Source organism: Peromyscus leucopus, chromosome 6 (assembly GCF_004664715.2).
Source record: "Peromyscus leucopus breed LL Stock chromosome 6, UCI_PerLeu_2.1, whole genome shotgun sequence".
In the NCBI taxonomy this organism is placed as follows: domain Eukaryota; kingdom Metazoa; phylum Chordata; class Mammalia; order Rodentia; family Cricetidae; genus Peromyscus; species Peromyscus leucopus.
This window is the reverse complement of record NC_051068.1, coordinates 22,535,871-22,556,276: the sequence shown is the minus strand read 5'-3', so window position 1 is coordinate 22,556,276 and position 20,406 is coordinate 22,535,871. Positions and strand designations below refer to the sequence as shown.

Here is a 20,406-nt window from a genome sequence, read left to right as displayed (position 1 = left end):
TGTGTAGTAGGTACATAGGTAGGTAGGTAGATAGATAGATAGATAGATAGATAGATAGATAGATAGATAGATAGATAGATAGATAGATGATTGATAGAGATAGATAGATAGATAGATAGATAGATAGATAGATAGATAGATAGATAGATAGATAAAGAGTTTTGTCTAAACCTGGGAGCAACTTTCAGTCTGTCTCTGCAACTCTCTAACAGTACTACAACTTAGACAAAAGATGAAATTAAATCCAGAAGATAGGAATGTGTAGATTTAACTGTAGGTGCCTGTGAAAGAAGGTAAGTTGGCACCAGGGGCTTGGGTTTGTAATGAGAAATACTTTCTCTACCAACCTGGTTTCCATTATGACCTCTATTACAATACTATAGCACCAAAGACATCTTCATTTTCAGTCCTCTTGAAGTAAGATTACAGATTTTGAAGTATTTCTAGTTATTTTTAAAAACTGAAAGCCCTTCTGGAAAATGTTTAAAATTTCTAAATCATAATATCTGAGAAAATTTGATACTTCCCCAAATCCTCCATAATTTTGTGTTTTAACAAGTAATATAGTCAAAGTCTAAATAACCATTGAAACAGACAGCAATGAAAATGTCAGCTTTTAATTATTCTTTAATGTTCTTAGGCCATAAACCCTGCAAGGATTATCTCTAAGAGCTGAATGCTGTAGATTATTTGTGCTTCTTAGGTTCAATATGACAGGAAGCCCTGTAGGCTGCAGATTGGTCCTTAACTTTATTGTTCCCTAGAATTAAAGCTGCCAGTACCAGTCTTTCCTGTATCCTTGGGAACACTAATCTCCAATTGCCCTTTTCATCCCCTTTTCAGTCACTGATCTCTCCCTTCTGACCATTATAAAAATGGTGTAATATTTTTTGACAATACTGTTGTCGAATAATAAGCTGTGTTCCATTTGTTTATGCTGTGCAATGTTTATTTAATGATGCAAAGATGTGTTGCATTCTTTTATGTTACATTTGTTTAACTCTGTAAAGCTGTGTTACTTTGCTTGTCTAAAACACCTGACTGGTCTAATAAAGAGCTGAATGGTCAATAGCTAGGTAGGATAAGGGGTAGGCAGAGCTGGCAGGTAGAGAATAAATAGGAGGAGAAATCTGGGAAGAGGGGACTGAGGAGCAAGAAAAGGAAAAGGAGAGGAGACATCAGAGGCAGCCACCCAGCTACACAGCAAGTCATGGAGTAAGAAGTAAAGAAAGGTGTATAGAAAGGTAAAAGCTCAGAGACAAAAGACAAATGGGATCATTTAAGTTAAGAAAAGCTGGCTAGAAATAAGCTAAGCTAAGGCAGGCCATTTATAAGTAATGATAAATCTCCGTGTATTTATTTGGAGCTGGGTGGTGGGTCCCCAAAGAGTATAAGATTAAAGTGTGCGCGCGCGCACGCGCACACACACACACACACACACACACAATACCATTCACCTTTTGTGGAGGCCTTCTTTAAAATTCTTTGAAACTGTGCCAATAATTATGAGATACCTAGTATCTCAGGCACCAACCACTAAATTCTAGCCGTTCCTCTTACCATTGTACCACCAAAAGATCCCCCACAGATCTCAAATGTCAATACCCTCTTATTGTAGACTGTTGAACTATAGAACAAGGGTGTATCAAAATAATCCTTGAGTTCTTTTCACTTAATCCCTTTCTTTGTACCAGTTGAGCAACATAGCTTGAAAATTAGATTGTAAACTTTAAGTAGAGAGAATAAATATTTTTCCTTTTGAAAACTACGAAGTAGCTTTAACATGATACCAGTACTAAAATGATGGCCTATTTTAGATGTTGGTTGAGTATTCTTGGGTTAGTGGTGTAGCCTTACTTTAATACTTGACCTATTAAATCTTAGCTGAAACATTATTTTAGTAGATTAATGATATATACTCATTTCTGATATTTCATATTTGTTTCTGTAGGTACATATGCACATGAGCACACATTTGTGAAGGTCAGAGGTCAGCATAAAGTGTCTTCCTCTGTTGTTCTCTAGCTTATTTTTTGAGGCAGAGTCTCCCATAGTACCTGAAGCTCCCATATGTGGCTAGCCTGGCTGACTGACAAACACCATGGTTCCTTCTGTCCTTGTCTCCACAGCACTAAGATTCCAAGACCACACTGCCACACCTGGCTCCTTCATGTAGATACTATGGCTCAAACACAGGTCCTCATGTTTGTATAGAAAGTACTCTTACTGACAGAGCCATCTTTCCAGACCCTGATAGTTCATATTTTTACTTTAACATTCCTTTAAAGTTTTTAATTGGCTCAAGTTAAAAATGATGTGAGATTGAATTGTATATGTGTGTATATATGTATGTTCCAAGAACTTTAATGATTTTATTTACTTATAAAATGAGCAATGTTTGTTTAATAAAATTTTATAGTTGACATATTCATGGTAATAAAATTGACAATAATATGTCTGCCCATCCTAACTTCAAAATGTACTGTTTATGCTAAAAATTTTGCCATTTAAGATTTAGAATAACTGAAATAGGCAGAAGAAAACTAAAGGAATCAATAATGATCGTATCTGAGAGAGAGAAAAGGAGAAGTGGTAAGCAGTTTGTTTTGACAGTTATGTTTTGGATGGCTTCAGGAAATATTCGTAAGGTGTGTTTAGAACTCTTATTAGTATGCCTACAGAGCAGGGATAATGCCGAGAGATCTATGAAAGAATTAAAATAAATCCCAGGGAGACTAGGTATAATTTTCCATTCATTATTTGGAGAAAAAGTTTGTATATATGGGTGGTACATCTCCATATGTGTCTGTGCACTGCATTCCTGCTTGGTGCCCACAAAGGCCAGAGAGTGTGGGATCCCCTTGTACTGGAGTTATGGACAGTTTGGAGCCACTACATGGGTTTTGGAAATCAAACGCAGGTCTCTTGAAGAGCAGCCAGTGCTCTTAACCACTGAGCCATCTCTTGCACCCTGAAGAAAAAATCTTAACACTCTCTTTAAAGCAACATCTGTGTTCACAGGTGAAACCATTTGCTCAACATTCATTGAATAATCATTGTATCCACTTAGAGATAGAAAACATTGCTGCCTTTAAGAGCAGTAGTGTGAAAGTGATGTAAACATTAAATTTTCTTTTGAAAATCTTTCTGTTGAGGTTGGAGGGATGACTAAACAGTTAAGAGCTCTTGTTTCTTTTACAGAGGATCCACATTTAGTTCCAGCACCCACATTGGACAGCTCAGAGCCACCTGTAACTCCAGCTCCAGGAGATTCAATGCCCTCTTCTAGCTATTGTGGTCACCTATACACATATCACATAACCACACACAGATATCTACATAGACACATAATTTAAAAAATAAAAATAAAATCTTAATTTTTTTCATTTAAGGTTTGATTAGGTATATTAAGGAGACTCTAGCCTTGTAAAAGACCAAAAGCACCAGACAAATCAGACTTTGCAGTAGTGAGGATGTTCATAATAGGGAATTCTTTTTCAAAATTAGAAAGAGATTTCACACAGGCAGACAAACAAATGAGGAATGGGTCTTACAGAAGACACCAGAAAGGTCTTGCATACGTGAGTACGGGGATTGCCCCTTTCTAGAAAGGAACAAAGGAGTTTTTTTTAGAATAAGACACTTAGGTGTGTCTGTCTTCCTGGGAGCATAGGCCTCAAATGAAGTCCAGCATTATCAACATAAGGGAAGAACAAAGGTCAGGTACAGCAGGTGTAACACCACTAGTGCACCAAAGGTTTGAAATGAAGAATGAAAAAATAGTTATTAACAGTGGATAGGTAGACTATTCAGTTCACATAATAGCTGTCTAAATATTCTCTAGGGAATAAAACTTTAAACATCTTATCAATGAAACAACATTTTCTTATAAACTAAGAACTTTAACTGCCAACCTAAATCACAGCTCTCCTATCAAAAAGAATAAGAGTGAGTCTGTTTTGAGCTAAACTTGAGTAGCCATGGCCTAGGAACATACTCAGATTACTCTAGATAGCATAAACTTCTGTAGTCATAAAACAATAGAAAATCGTAGATGAAGGCATTTTAGGAATGCAGTGATGAAAACAGTAGGCAGGTTTCAGGTGCTGTCTGATAACATCCTGCGATGTTTGGTTGCTGGAGGAAAATACAGATGCTGCTTCAGGAAGTCAGATGCAGATCCCCATCAGGAAGAGGTGTACAGGAGACAGTATAGGCCCTGGGAAAGTAATGCAAGAGGTCATGAGTTCAATGCTAGCCTTGGATACATAGCAGACCATGTCCAAAACATGAACTTCAGCTAATAAAATCTTAAGGTACAGAATATAAAGCACATATTGAATAATTCAGGAAACTGTGAGGCATCTTTTTCATATACAAGGAAGTTATTTACTGCCTTTACCTTTCCCCAAGGCAGCATAGCCATTCTTAGTTTCAGAATCAAATTTTCTTTCCATTTTAAAGCAGAAAATAAAAGGATAATGAAGTTGAATAAAAATTATATGTTAAAAAGATCTATGTCTATGTAGTTACACAAGGGAAAAAGTACTTGAGAAAATATAATTTCCCTCGAGTTGTTTTCTTTTTTTTTTTTTTTTGAGCAATAACTTTTTAAATTATCTCTGAAGAGTTGAGCTTCTTTTTAAAATATATTCTATAGCTCTGTCTTAAATTGCTGTCTTACTACAAACATACTAGAATATTTTGTTTTTGTTATTCTATCTAGATCTGTAATGTTCCATTGAGGGTTTGAAAATGGTAATTAGTATCCTATGAAAGATTAAATACACAGTCTATAAATTGACATTGTATTTATGGCTGAAAGTCGAATACATGATTGTAGTCTGTTTTGCATAGAAATTGTCTACAACTCTGAATATACCAACAGGTTTGTGTTGCTCTCAACCTTGGTCAGAGAAGCTTATCACTACAGAAGGGAGTGGTTACTGCACAGACTCATAACTCTTCAAAGCTCTGAGAATAAGTAGTTCTTCTCAGAGTGCTCAGCAGTAGGTAGAACAAGTATATAAACATCCCTACTCTACCCCTACTCCCAGGCTCGGGGAACATCACAGAAAATGAGACAGAAAGACAATAAGTGCCAGAGGATAAGGAGATGTACCATAAAAGATTGGCTTCTGTATACAACAAGAACTCATAGTTGCTGTGGCTCCCTGCATAAGACCTACACAAGATCAAGCCAGTTTAAAAATCTAGCAAAGAACAGGGAGGGACTCTTAGTGCCTCATCCCTAGCTGGGGAGCTAATGGCATTTGATGGCTGCTAAGAGAGGGAGATTAACTTTTCTTTTTGGGTGTGGCCATCGGAAGACTTAGCACATTCCAATAAATGATCTCACACACATTTCCATATGGGTGGCACAAACTGGACTTAGTGGGAGAAAAAATAGACGTGAAATTAGGAGGTCGAGGGAGGAGAGGTGGAGCTGGAGAGAGGCAATAGGGGATCCATATGACCAAGATACATTGTATACATCTATGAAATTTTCACAAAATTAAAAAGACACCAAAAAAACCATAGATATCATCACACAATTAGAGTCAAAATATCTTGCTTCAGTCTCAGATCTGCTGCTCTTTTTATTGATAATCAAAAGCTGAAGCTCTCTGGGTATGGTTTTCCTTTTTTTTTTTTTTTTTTCCCGAGACAGGGTTTCTCTTGTGTAGCTTTGTGCCTTTCCTGGAACTCACTTGGTAGCCCAGGCTGGCCTCGAACTCACAGAGATCCACCTGCCTCTGCCTCCCGAGTGCTGGGATTAAAGGCGTGCGCAACCACCGCCTGGCTGGTTTTCTTTAAAATGGAGATAGTAAAATCTACATCTATAGAGCAAGGTTTAAATGAGAAACACATGTACAAATAACAGTCATAATACAACCCTATGGTGATGTTTAGTAAACCTCCTGTGTCATTTCTTCTCTTTAAAATATTTAACTTCCATATTATGGTTATTAATTTGTAGATTATGTATAGCAATTCAAGAAGCCAACGTACTAAGAACAGGTAAAACACATTTGGAAAAGCAAATCAAAGAGCTACAAGCAAAATGCAATGAATCAGAAAATGAGAAATATGAGGCTATTTCAAGAGCCAGAGATAGCATGCAACTCTTAGAAGAAGCTAACCTTAAAAAGAGTCAGGTAAGAAAACATGCAAACTTGTTTATAAAGAATAAGATCTTCACATGCCCTAACACTAAAGGGATCATCAGCTTCTGAATTAATGCATGGAAACAAAGTACTACACTTCCCATTATCAAGTAATTATACTATATTTTAGATGGTAAGAGTAATATCATAAATATCACATGTTAGTCATTTTTCAAAAATAGTATTTAAATATCAGACTTGTTATGTCCCTATATCCTGAGTCACTATCCGTCATCCTCTGTACTGTCATAGTCCTTTACCAGAGTGTACTTAATCAGATACCTCTTGGTCATATTGATTTACTTTTTACCTGTACAGTTCCCTCATCAAGCAGAAGCCTAATTGACAAAGTTAAATGTAGCTCAAAAGATTAGATAGATTCTTCAACTGGTGCTTTTTTTTTCAACCCCTTAACCATTTTAATTTCTATACTATTCTGGACCATGCTTTCTGTCTTGTACTGTTTCCCTATAAATGAGTATAATCTATAGAAGACAGAAAGTAGATAATTTTTTAAATGTTAATCTCCTTTTTTGTAGAACTCATTATAGCATTAATGTATATACCAGCATTTATGAATGGTGTAATATATGCAGAGTACTCCAATAGGAAGTGCACAGGGTATAAAGGAAGTGCATTAATTTAGGTTTCTTTATTGAAGTGGTAAATTTTTCAAGAGAGACACTAAAAAATGCAAAAAGTATAAATTGGATATTACAAACCTAGTAAAAAGGAAGCTGGATGAGGTGACACGTGCCTGCAATCTATAATCCCAGCACTCAGGGGAGGTGGAGCTGTTGGATAATGAACTTAAGGCCATTGGGTCCTACATAGTAAGACCCTGTCACAAGGGGAGGGGGAAGGAGAGAGAGAAAGATAAGGAATTATCTCTTCAAATCTAAACTGCAGAAATGCTAAAGCACTTATGCCTTTCAGCTAGTGTTCCCATCTGTGGCTTAAATTCTGTTTCTCCACTCTTGGAATCATTAAAATGTATGCAGTAGGTCTTGGGATACAGCTCCGTAGCAGAATATTTTTCTACCACGTGTGAAGCCCTTGATTTTATCCTTAGTACCACCAAAAGTAGAATACTACCCACAATAGACATATTATGCTCATAAACTGTTCTAAATACCCAAGTTAGCTAGAAAATTTAAGAACAGGACAAAGTCATTTGTTTTTACCCTCTGAAGCATAGTTGTGTAAAAAGTTAGCTGATGTTGTGTGGTGTGTAATGGAGAGGAGACAGGGCACCATTGCCTGTCTCACTTCAGTCCTAAGTAAACAAAGCTTTCCGAAGCAGCCTATGGCTATTGTATTAATTTCCCTCTTGACTCATTGCTTAACTGCTAGAGGGTTTCCATTTTGTGGTTGCTGGTTCAAAATCTAGGATTCTCTTCCTCTTTTTTTAAAGATTTATTTATTTTTATTTATGTATAAAAAGAATAACAGTTCAGAATGACCCTGAGACTTTCAGTTGTGGAGATGAGAAAAATGTTGGGGAACTCTGGCTGAAATAAATACTAAAGATTTAATTGGGAAAAGGTAGGCAATGCTGGGGAGATCCTTTATCATTCATGACTTAACACAAGATCTTCCAATGGAAGCATTCCAGAAGTCAAGAATGATACCGTGCTGTCAAAGAGTGTGTTACCTTACCAGTGAAATGTGATGTTTAACATGCCTTGATTGTCTTCTGAAGATTCTGCTTGAAGAGAAGCAAAAAGAAGATGACAGAGAGAAAATGAAGAAAACAATTTCCCAGCTTATACAAGATGCTGCCCTAAAAGCAAGGAAAGAAGTGAGGAGTTTTAAATTATACTTCAAATACAGACTTTAAGTCCTAACTAAGACTAAATGCTGCTTAAATACTTTAAAATTAAAACCTTGTGTGCTGACTCTCAAAGACCGTGTGAAACTATTAGCGTAAGTGGCTAAAAACTGGTGTTTGTTTCCTTTAAACTGAACTGGGGTATAGTGTAATGTACTACAGTCTGACTTCAAGTGGGTGTTTTCTTACCTATATTTTCTGTGCTCAATATTTTTCTCCTTAGTGGACTACAATTTCAAGTATTTTTTTTTTATAATTTAAAAGCATAAAGTTAACATATTTGCTTTCTAACAACTAAATGGTAGCTTTCATTTTCCATGCAAATACATGCCTTAGAAATATTCTTTAGTCATGCCATGTAAGGTCATTTTGGTTGAGGACAAGCTATATATGATGATGGTGATCTTATGAAATTATAATAGAGCTGCAACACCTGTTGCCTGGTATTTTTACAGTACCCTTTCAGGCTAAAATCCATTTGGGTAGTAGACAAATACCACAGTGTGTACCTTACTCTATACATTACCATGCTGTATAGTTTCATAGCCTGTGAACCCTGAACCTCCTAGGTTTATGCACATACAATACACTCTTGATATTCACAGTAACCACATTACCTGAATAATGTTTCAGAGCAAACCCTGTTACATGATGTGTGACTGCACTTTATTATGAATTGAAATTAGATAATTTCCCAAAGTAAAAATTCAAATTTAAGACAGAGTCAAACGAAAGCCTTTTTTATTCTAATCCTTCCTGCAAGAGTTCCCTATACGTTAGCTTGAGAATGTTCTAACTTTGGACCACATCTTTTAATACTCTTGACAATACTATTAGACATTAAAAAAATGGCTAATAATAAATATTGGTTGTCTTCAGGACCTTTGTAACAATATTTTATCCAAGTATTTTATCCTATTTTACCATTCTAGTTGCATTTTTAAGATCAATTAAAATACATTGATTTTTAAGGCTGATTGAAGTTTCATTTATGTTAACCTATAATTTCAGTGCATTTTTTAAAAGTGTTGTGGTCTCAATATTTATTCTAAACACCTTTATAAACTATAGTAGCTGCCTCTTAAACTCTAGGTATCTTCCTATTTGTAAGCAGCCCAAGTGGACATCGGAGACTCTTGTGTCTGTACCCTAGCCCTAGTAACTTCCCCATCTGCCCTGACGTTCTTGTGTGTTCCCTCGTCTTATAAACCGCCCAAGTGGACATCGGAGACTCTTGTGTCTGTGCCCTAACCTTAGTAACCTCCTATCTGTAAGCAGCCCAGGTATATATCTGAGTCTATCATGTCTTAACTGAACATACTCTCTTAATCCCAGACCTTTCCTTTCGAGCATGTACCTATTGGTTTTCTTAAAGACAGCCTTCCCCTGCTATGGCAGGTATTCACTCAAGGAGTATCTGCTTAACATTTCCCATGTGCCAAGCATTTCATTTGTTCTCTGCCTTCTGGAGGTTCCACACTGTTGCCAATTTTTATATCTAAACTTTAAAAATTATTACATGTTGAGGAGAAATGAAATAATAGCAGCAAAAGAAAATTGAAATTACACTATTTAATAGCCTCTTATTTGGGTTTTCATTGAATTATTATGGTATATCTGAAACAAAAATGTGTATGTATCACCAAGTAAATATTAGAATCATGAAAGCCTTTACTATTTACGTCTTTATATTCCTATAGTGTTTGTTATTTCAGAGAATAGTTAATATTTTGATAAATAAAGCTTATACTTAATCATATTCTATTTCTTATATAGTAAGCACTGTAAATATTAATGTATATTTATTTCTGATTATTTAGCTATACCTGAAAGTATTTTCCTTGAAAATGTCCATGTTATCAATCATTTCCCTATTTATTGCAGTTGAAAATTGCTCTAAGTCTCTATTTTATTGACTATAGTAGATATAATGAACATATTTTCATATACTTCTGTTCTAGTTATAAAATTGAACAAAAATGAGAAAATTAAAAAAGTTTGCTTTTTAAGAACAAAAATGGCTTATCTCTCAGGTACTTCAATTTTTTAATGAAAAAAATTTTAAATAAAATGTTGGCCATTATTGTTAGTATATGACCATTTATTGTCTATTTATTGAGTAGAAAATTAGTTTCTAGTCAGTTGGTATTTCATTTACAACTATCCTTATTATTCATAAAATTATAAAAGAAGATGTTTATGTAAATATGTTTATATGTTTGTATAAAAAAAACTGGGTGTAGTGACACAGCATATGATCCTAGTACTTGGGTGGCTGACACACAGGTTTGTATGTTCAAGACCAGTCTGGGCTACATGGCAAGAAATTAGAAAGAGAGAAGAGAGGAAGGAGGAAAGGAAATACAGAGGGATAGGATAAGAGAGATTTTAGTCTCTATATAAATTTCAGAGTCCTACCTATTGTAAACTTCCTCAGTCTCATATTTTGTTTCATCAGATCCTACTGCTAAAAATTCTCTGTGAACCTTAGGTCTTAGCTTACTGATAATAAAACAGTGTTACTACCTCAGAAAATTTTTTTCAGAAAGTATACTTTGATTCAGCTGAGTTTGGCAGCATTTCAAAATAATTAAAAATATATTCTTATTGTTGTTTTGTTTTGTTTTGTTTGTTTTGTTTTGTTTTTTGAGACAGGGTTTCTCTGTGTAGCTTTGCACCTTCCTGGAACTCTCTTTGTAGACCAGGCTAGCCTCGAACTCACAGAGATCCGCCTGCCTCTGCCTCCCAAGTGCTGAGATTAAAGGCGTGCGCCACCATGGCCCAGCTAAAAATATATTCTTATTATTGTCGTAAAGCTTCAAGTTAGTTGTATCAATATTTGTTTTTGAAGGGGGGAGCTGAGGATTGAACCCAGGGCCTTGTGCTTGCTTAGGCAAGCACTCTACCACTGAGTTAAATCCCCAACCCCTGTATCAGTATTAGACACTGAAAAGAACACAGTTTAGAAATTGTATAGGGAGACAGATAAACTATACTTTTAAGAACTCAAATTTTTATGCTACACGAAATATTCATAGCTTAATTTTTCTGTCCATTGCTGTGTAAGTCAGCTTTCCATTGCTATAACAAAAATATGAGAGAATTAACTTATAACAAGAAAAGCTTAGTTTGGCTCACAGTTTCAGTGGCTGTGGTCTGTGATTAGCTGGTCCCATTGTCAGGCTTTCGGCAAGACAGCTTATCATGACAGGAACACATGGTGGAGCCAAACCACTCATCACATAGCTGGGCAATAACAGGTCCAGTGTCCCTTTCAAATGCATGCCTCAAATGAGCTGAAGACTTCCCAGTAGACCCTACTTTTTACAGGTTCTACCATCTCCCAGTAGGGCCTTGCTGGGCACCAAGCCTTTACTAACTGGAAACTGTAGCACTTAATCTCATCTGTAATGGAGGTAATAACTCATGGGGCTGTTGTAAGAACAATGATATGATACACATAAAGCATTCTGAACAGTACACACTGCACGCAATCCTCAACAAATACTGTGCTCATATTATTACTGACCTGTAAACAAAATAGATTAGCCCTTAATGTCCTAATCCCTGGTTTGTCTAGCATAAATTATAGCACAAGTAAAGCGTGAATTTGAGCCGCATACACTGTTTGGCAGGCCTTCAAAAAGATAACTCATATTAATTAACCAAACAAAGTACATAGCAGGCAATACTGAATGTATTCTAAGGAAAGTTTGTGCTGTATCATTAATAGGTCATTTTATACAAAAAAAAAAAAAAGTTTCCAAAGGCTTTTAGATCATAGAAGTTTCCCTTTGGTCTATATCGTCATCAGTAATCCTCTTAGTCCTATAAAGACCCTGAGAAGCTCGTAGGAAAAATGGTTGTCGCAGACATCCTGATGAAGTATAATGAATTTTTCAAAATGCTCTGTGCACACCAGTTATTCTGTTTCTGAAAATCTCAGTGTTTGTTCAAAGCTTTCCTTGAACACTCAATTACTTACCACTAGTGTCTAGTGTACATTGTGAAAAGATCCTATAGAGAGAACATAAATGCTTTAAAAGGTACTAATTACATGTTCGGTGTATGATTCTGCTTTTCTCCTCCTTGTTCTCTGACATTTGGCAGCATTCAGGGAGTCTGCAGACATTGCTTTTCACACTCATTCTTTCACGGGTGCCAAGTGCTACTTGCGGAGGTTGTGTGCCGCACACTAGCACAGCAGGTGGAGTGCACCAGCGCCTTTGAGCCTAGCTGTCTCCTGTCCAGCCATACATTCAAGAAGTGTACAAAAATTGACAATGGACTGTCCTCAAAAATTTTAGATTGGGAGAATATATTTATTTTCATTAAAATTACTTATTCTATCTAAGGTAATGATTAAATTATTTGGGGGACATAATAATAAAACTTTTATAGTTTCCTGCTTTTATTTCTAATAATGGTAAAATGCTGGTCAAAAGAATCCATTATAAACAAAAGCTTTGTTTTTACAGTGTAAATGTATCCTGAGACCAAATGCTTTACAGCAACTGTCCTTTTGGATATATCATCCAGTACTATCCTCAGTTCTCATGACCATTCTTTATTTTACAATGCTGAAGATTCTGGAGCCTTTTATACTAAACCAATGCTACAAGTGCAGTCCTCTGGTCTATATGATTTGTTGTATAACTTAGGATAGCTTTGAACTCAGGATATAGTCCAGACAGAATGAACAAAATCTCCCTGCCCCAGCCACCTGTGTGCATGCTCACTACACACAGCTCATACATTATATCCTATTTATCTTTTATAGCATAAAAGTTGTTTCTTTTTTAAATAAAATTCATCATGCTAAATTTTTGACAGTAATCATTTTTTTATTCTTTCCCTGAATCATGTCTTCATTCACAGGTTGAAAGCACAAAAAAACAGTATGAAGTACTTATTTCACAATTAAGGGAAGAACTTTCAGCCCTTCAGCTGGTATGTTAGAAAATCTTGTACTTTCCTCCAAATATTACCCGCTTTAATGACCAGTATGTATGATATTGGGAATTCATTTGTTCCCTATACATTTGTTAAGCATGACCTGTGCTAGGTGCTAGTAAAGAAAGTCACAGTCCACAGCAGTGTTTTATGCTGTCATTGGCTTGTGGTAGTTGAGTAGGACAAATGGCATTCATCACATTTCGTTTGTCATTGTCAGAACACAGGGCCACTAAACCAACCAGCTGCATGTCCTGCCATATGCTGGGTTGATCTGGAAGACCAGGAAGGAAGAAAAGCTATGTATGTCAGTAGGAAAGAAGAAAGACAGTAAAGCTTCCTCAAATAGATAAATAAGGATGAGTAGGCAAAGGGGGGTGGTGAGGAAAAGTGTTTTCGTGTGACTAGAGATTAGAAATTTAAATTTAACTTTAAGATTTAATGAAATGAAATGTAATGACTGTTCCCAAAAGATCCAAACACTAGAATTTCTAGGAATTAGAAAGATACTTATAACTTCACAAACACACATCTTTTCTGAATCCTTCCATCACTTTTAATCTGTTATAAAATTTATGAATATTTTGTGTATTCTCATAAATAATGTGTGTTAATGTATGTTCAACACATAACGATTTGTGCAACCATGCTCTTTCTAGGAGATCTCCTAATAGATTTTAACACCCCAAAGTAAGAGTCTTTTATTGTCCTTAGTTTTCCCTGTTGCCTAGCACTATTTTTGCACAATATATTTTAAAGTAAATAATCACCATAGAATAATATTTAAATACCTCCAGAAAGCTACACACCATGTAGTGTACTTTACTATACCTTAATCATTTCATAAAGGTCCTGGATGTAAAAACCAGGAATGATTACTTTCTTCTTACTTAGTTTCACTTATAGTAATGATGTAGAAACAGTTTGTAAAACCAATGGGATACAGTATGACCTATTGGTCATATAAAATTGTCTTATTTTGCTTGTTCTTTTTCATAGATTATAAAAAAAAAACTTGCATCTTTGTGAAAGGAAAGAAAAATGTCTCTTTGTCACCGTCAAAGATAACTTTAATTTGTAAACTTAATACCATGTACAACTTAATTTGGTTAAGGTGCGTCCTGCTTATTTTCTGATTCCACTCACTGGGTGCATCAATTACCTTTCATTCACTTTCGGCTTTTCTTTGCCAGTAAGATGAGTTTCTTACATTTACAGCTAGTCTGTATCTTTTAATTGGAGAACTAGAACTATTTGCATTTAGAGGTACCAGTGATTCTTGTCATTTTGCCAATTGTTTTCTAATTGGTTTGACCATTACTACTGTCTTTGTCCTGATTCACATGATGATCTTTGGTGGTTTTGGTGGTTTTATACCATTTACAACTTAATGGTATAAAAACAAATCTTTCTGTTCTGTTTTCCAAAAAGAATGAGGACTGTCTAAGACTAGGGATTTTTAAAACAATGGTATAACAACCAACTGTAGCATGAATCTTAAAAGTTCTTATTAATAAAATCAAACCCCAGGCCAGTTATTGGGGTCCATGCTGGTAGATCAGAGAGACAGAACAAGCCACAGCTATCTCACCTTGCTGGATCCTCAGCTGGTCTTGTCTCCTCAGACTGGAGGCTTCTGAGTCCTCATCCCAATGGCTCTCAGCTGAATTGCTGCTAGAAGCCTGAATGCTTAACCAGCCAAATGCTTAACCAGCCAAATGCCGAACCAGCCAAATGCTCTAGTTTCTGGTCCTCACGCCTTATATATCTTTCTACTTTCTACCACCACTCCCTGGGATTAAAGGCTGGCTTTCTGGGATTAAAGGTGTGTGTCACCATGCTTGGCTATTTCCAATGTGGCCTTGAGCTCACAGAGATCCAGAGGGATTTCTATCTCTGGAATGCTAGGATTAAAGGTGTGAGTGCCACCATTTTCTAGCCTTTGTATTTAGTGGCTGTCTGTTCTCTGACCCCAGATAAATTTATTAGAGTACACAATATTTTGGGAAACACAATACCACCACAACCAACTCTTTATAAAACTCACTATATTCTATTTTGGCAATTTCATTATATAACAACTGTTTTATACTATATATCAAATACTTCTGTACCTGAATGATTTTTTAAAAGATATGTAACATTATCTAATATTACATTCATTCTATGGAAAAATTGTGCTGTCTGGTTAAAAATTAATTTAAATATTAAAGCTATTTTTTTTAAAAAAGGAAGATTTTTAGGGTGGATTAGAAACACCCTCTTAGAGGCTGGGAGTGTAGCCTGGTTGGTAGAATGTATGCCTACTATGTGGGAAGCCATGACCACCACATAAACTGTGTGTTAGTACACACTTGTAAACCCAGCACTCTGAAGGTGAGGCAGGAGGACCAGAAGTTGAAGATTATTCTGGGTATGTAGAATTGATATCCTGAATGAAAAGGCTTTTTATCAGGAGTACTGGAAGTCAGGAAAGCATTAAACAATGTATTTCAGATAATATTCTGAAAGTGAGTAACTGCCAGCCAGCTTTACTGTATCTAGCAAATGTACATTTTAAAATTGATGGAGAAATAAAGACCTTTCATGACAAGGAAAGACTAAAGCAGTTCATGACCACCAAGACAGTATTTCAGAAGATACTAAAAGGAGACTTGTACACAGAAGAGGAGAGATCTAACTCAGGAGAACACAGCAAAGAGTGAATTCAGTAAGAGGAATAAACAAATAAGAAGTAGGAAAGAATTAGCCATGTCCAGCTCAGGAAACCACCAAAGATCATCATGTAAATCAGGACAAAGACAGTAGTAATGGTCAAACCAATTAGAAAACAATTGGCAAAATGACAAGAATCACTGGTAACCCTAAATAAATGCAAATAGTTCTAGTTCTCCAATTAAAAGATACAGACTAGCTGTAAATGTAAGAAACTCACCTTACTGGCAAAGACAAGCCGAAAGTGAACGAAAGGTAATTGATGCACCCAGTGAGTGGAATCAGAAAATAAGCAGGATGTACCTTAACCAAATCTGACCTAAATAGCCTTCAAGCAAAAATTACATAGAAGGGATAAAGAAGGACACTTCATATTTATAAAGGGAAGAATTCATCAATAAAATAAGTAAAGAAACATGGCATCCAGTTTCATGAACTGATATTAAATGTACAGTTTGGTCCTGATAGAATGATAATGGAGAACTTACTTCATATCAACATTGTCTTCCAGACTGAAATTCAGTAAAGAAACTTCAGTGTTGAACTACACTGTAAATTAGGCAATACACTTCTATAGAACACACAATTTTCTCAGCAGCCAATGGAGTTTTCTCTAAAATAGATCACAGTTTAGTCCATAAAGCAACTCTTAAAAAATAGAGAATAATTGAAATAATTCTTAATACTTACCAAGTCATAGGATAATAAAACTAGAAATAAGTAGTAAGGGAAATTACAAAGAAAACTGCAGATATGTAAGAAGTACACCATTGAAGAAGTCCATAGAACTTTAAAGCTTTCTAGAATCAAATGAATATAAAAGTCCATCTTGTGAGAGCCTGTAGAATATAGCAAAGACAGGTAGTTCTAAGAAATGTGTAGCTGTTTTTGAGTCTCCAAATGAGGAGGTTTAGACTGTCTCTTTTTTTAATGATCTCTATTTTGTTTGAATAGGAGCTGGTGAGTGTGGCCTCTGTGCTATCAGTTTTAATATTTGCTAACCCTTTATAAAGTATGATTTTAGAAATACTTCACAAATGCTAAAAAATTTAATTTATCTCCCAAAGCAGGTATATCAGGGGTTATGAGCAAAGCTTTTAATAAAAACTTTAAAAGTTCATTTTAATATTATAGTACATTTTAATAGAACTTATATAATAGTATGGTAATTATAAATATTTCAACTTCCTTGTTTCATTTACCCATTTTTAACCCAGGTTAACCAAATACTGCCGGACCCCTATCCCTTGATGTCCGTGATATAAGTAGGGGCATAGATATTTGCATAGTGACTCTTTTCTTCATAGGCCACTTTCCAGATCAAGAAGTAAGATTCATCTGTGTTATTAACATATTGTCCTAGTTTACTTTCTGTTGCTGGGGTAAATTACTGACAAAAACTACTTGAGAAGAAAGGTGTTTAGCTTAGCTTGTAGGTTATAGTCCATAATCCAGGGAAGGATATAAAGCAGAGACCATGGAGAAATGCTGCTTACTGGCTCTTTATGACTTGCTCTGCCTGCTTTCAACCTAGGACCATGTGCCCCAGGGTGGCACCACCCACAATTTGTGGTTCTTTAATCAAGAAAATGCTCCCATAGACAAGCCCACAGGCCAGTCTGCTGGAGGCCGTTTCTCGGTTGAGAGTCATGACTCTAGTCTTGTCATGTTGACAAAGACTAACTAGCACACATATGTATTCCAGTTACATCAGTGGCATTATAAACATAGCAGAAGTCACCAGGTTAGCATCATAAAACTACCACTCAGCAGACAGAGAGACAGGATCTTGAGTTCAAGTTTGAGGGCAGCCTGGGCCATGTAGTGAGACTATGAACAATATTCCCCCAGAAAAACAAAACCTTTTATAGATAAGTACCTTATCATATATATGAATATGTATAGGACATTAAAAATGATTTTCCTACAAACTGAGTCCTATTTTAACAACAACAAAAAATCCTACCTTATTATTTGTAACAGAGTTCAAGGTAATCAATTCTGGGTCACAGTTTAAAAGCTTGGCTTTAAATTTTGGAAACACTGAGGATGTTTGTATAATTATGAAAAAAATGTATATCACTAGTGGTGTACAGTCAACAAAGCAGGTTCACAATAAAACTATGCTTAATCTCAAATAAGTAGAAAAATAATTATGAAGAACTCACTGGTTGATTCTTGTGCTTTTAGTATCTTGGCAGAATAATTGGATTAGTTGATATACTTGTTAAACTACTAAGTAAAATGTTTGATACACAAAGTCTTTTAAGTATATATGTTTCAATATTTTATGCTCATGCTAATAGATTTCCCTGGATTTTGGATATTTTGTAAAGAAAAATTGTTAGAATTCTGCACTTTGTATACCAAATGTTTTCCTTGGCATATTGTGACACTGTCTGGTTCCTTTTTCAAGATAATTTGGTAATATTATATGAAAAGAGAACCTATAATATCCACACAAAAAAAAAGCTCATTTTTTTTCTCACATGAGTGTGCCAGTCTCTGCCTCTTACTTATTCTGTTAATTTCTTGATATCCTCAAGCCAAAGGGAATTAATGAAATCCTGGGATAGATCACTTTTTGAAGGTTGACAATTACTATGCCCAGTAATAAGCCTAACTTAGTTGTAAGTACTATGTATTTACATAAGTACCTAAGTACTATGGCCTTACTTAGTTGATGAGTTAACTGTAATATTCTTGTTATGAACAAACCATTTTACTTTTCCATTTTTTTCTCACTTTAATGTTTCACCAGATACATTTATTTGCATTTTGACTTGATTTTATAGGACTGTGATGAAAAGCAAGGTCAAATCGATCGAGCCATCAGAGGGAAAAGAGCTGTGGAAGAAGAACTCGAGAAGGTCAGAAGGAAGTACAGCTGCCTTAAGGCGGCTCCAGGCTTCTACTGCATTGCTGCCTGCTCCGCTCACACTTGCCTTCTAAGTGCTCTGGGCGGTGTTACTCAAATATAACTAAAGTCTCCTTTAGATATTCCTATCACCTACGTCCATTTCTTTCTAAGAATACCCATATCCTTTGAACTTTGAACTTCAAGGTATAACTTTCTTAAATATCCATATTTATTGCTCTAACCTTATCCCAAAAGTAGTTTTCATTTTGTCTTTTTTTTAACTTTATGCCAACTTACTGAGGTTAGAATAAGGCATAATAGGTATATACAACCAAAATATCATAGGATTGCTATGAATTTTACCTTTGTGTGTGTGTGTGTGTGGTGTGTGTGTGTGTGTGTGCGCGCGCGCGCGCGCGCGCACAGATATACATGTGTATATAGAGGCCAGCAACCCCAGAAGTAACATGAATTTCTGCCACTCATAAGTGGATACTAGATGTAAAGCAAAGGATAAGCAGACTGCAACTCACAACTCCAGGGAGGCTACCTAGTAAAGAGGACCCTAAGAAAGACACAGGGATCACCCATCGACAGAGAAATGGATGAGATCTACATGAGCAAACTGGACGTGAGGGTGGGTAATGAAGGGCAAGCGTCGGGGGAAAGAGAGCTTAGGTGACTGGGAGATCCCAGCTGGATCAAGAACAGGGAGGGAGAACAAGAAAAGAGAGACCATGATAAATGAAGACCTCACAGGAATAGGAGGAAGCAAAGTACTAGAGAGACCCACAGAAATCCACAAAGATAGAATATTTTTAAAGAATATAATAAGTAGATAAAATACTTCCCCCAATGATGTTTGAAGTAAAAACTACATCTTAAAAAAACAGTTGAAGCCGGGTGGTGGTGGCGCACGCCTTTAATCCCAGCACTCGGGAGGCAGAGCCAGGCGGATCTCTGTGAGTTCGAGGCCAGCCTGGGCTACCAAGTGAGTCCCAGGAAAGGCGCAAAGCTACACAGAGAAACCGTGTCTCGAAAAACCAAAAAAAAAAAAAAAAAAAAAAAAAAAACAGTTGCGCAGGGAAGTGGTGGTGCACGCCTTTAATCCCAGCACTCGGGAGGCAGAGCCAGGCAGATCTCTGTGAGTTTGAGGCTAGCCTGGGCTACCAAGTGAGTTCCAGGAAAGGCGCAAAACTACACAGAGAAACCCTGTCTCGAAAAACAAAAACAAAAAAAAAAACAGTTGCATGCTTTCTCATTAGCAGTGAATATCCCACTGTTCTTAAGTGCCTTGAGAAAGAAAGGGCAACCAAATATGAGCACTTACCACATATAAGGTACTATGATAGTAACTTGCCTCAAAAAGCCAAATAAGTCACAGTGTTAAAAAACACTAAGCATTGAAGTCAGGATTTAACTTTGAAAGACAAACTCCATGGCATTCAAAGTATGTGATATATCCATGTTGTCAAAAATAGTGACAAAATCAGATAGTAAAACAGTATTTACAAAGTAGAACCTAGAATATGGCTTCATTTGGGGAAAAAAGCATATGCACATGTGTTCCAAGGTAAACACTTTTGGCTGCCACCCTCCTAAAGGTAGATCCTTCCAGATTTCCTTCATTCTATTTAGTAAGTTCTATTTAGAATGTTGCCAGACATATATCAGGCTTCAGGCTGATTTTTTTTTAATATTACATGGCATAGGTTATATTAGTGCAGTGGAAAACTTAGAAGGCACAGCAACCACTTCTCTATTGTCCACACAGCAATGAGCCAAAGCCATAGCACCGTAGGACTACAGTGGTGCTCAATGTCCCAGCAAAGAGTACTGACATACTGCTATTCAACCTCTGTAGAAAGGACAGCACTGTC

General features: G+C 36.1%; 1 protein-coding gene across 5 annotated transcripts in view; it reads left to right on the top strand.

Moving 5' to 3' along the window:
* Sclt1 (sodium channel and clathrin linker 1) overlaps positions 1-20,406 on the top strand; it is a 111,343-nt gene that overhangs the window by 56,391 nt on the left and 34,546 nt on the right. For all 5 annotated transcript variants that reach the window (XM_028895053.2, XM_028895054.2, XM_028895055.2 and 2 more), the window contains 4 exons: positions 5,981-6,158; positions 7,870-7,968; positions 12,877-12,948; positions 18,462-18,536. In XM_028895053.2, the coding sequence (XP_028750886.1) occupies positions 5,981-6,158; positions 7,870-7,968; positions 12,877-12,948; positions 18,462-18,536 (424 nt within the window). The remainder of the gene's footprint in view (positions 1-5,980; positions 6,159-7,869; positions 7,969-12,876; positions 12,949-18,461; positions 18,537-20,406) is intronic.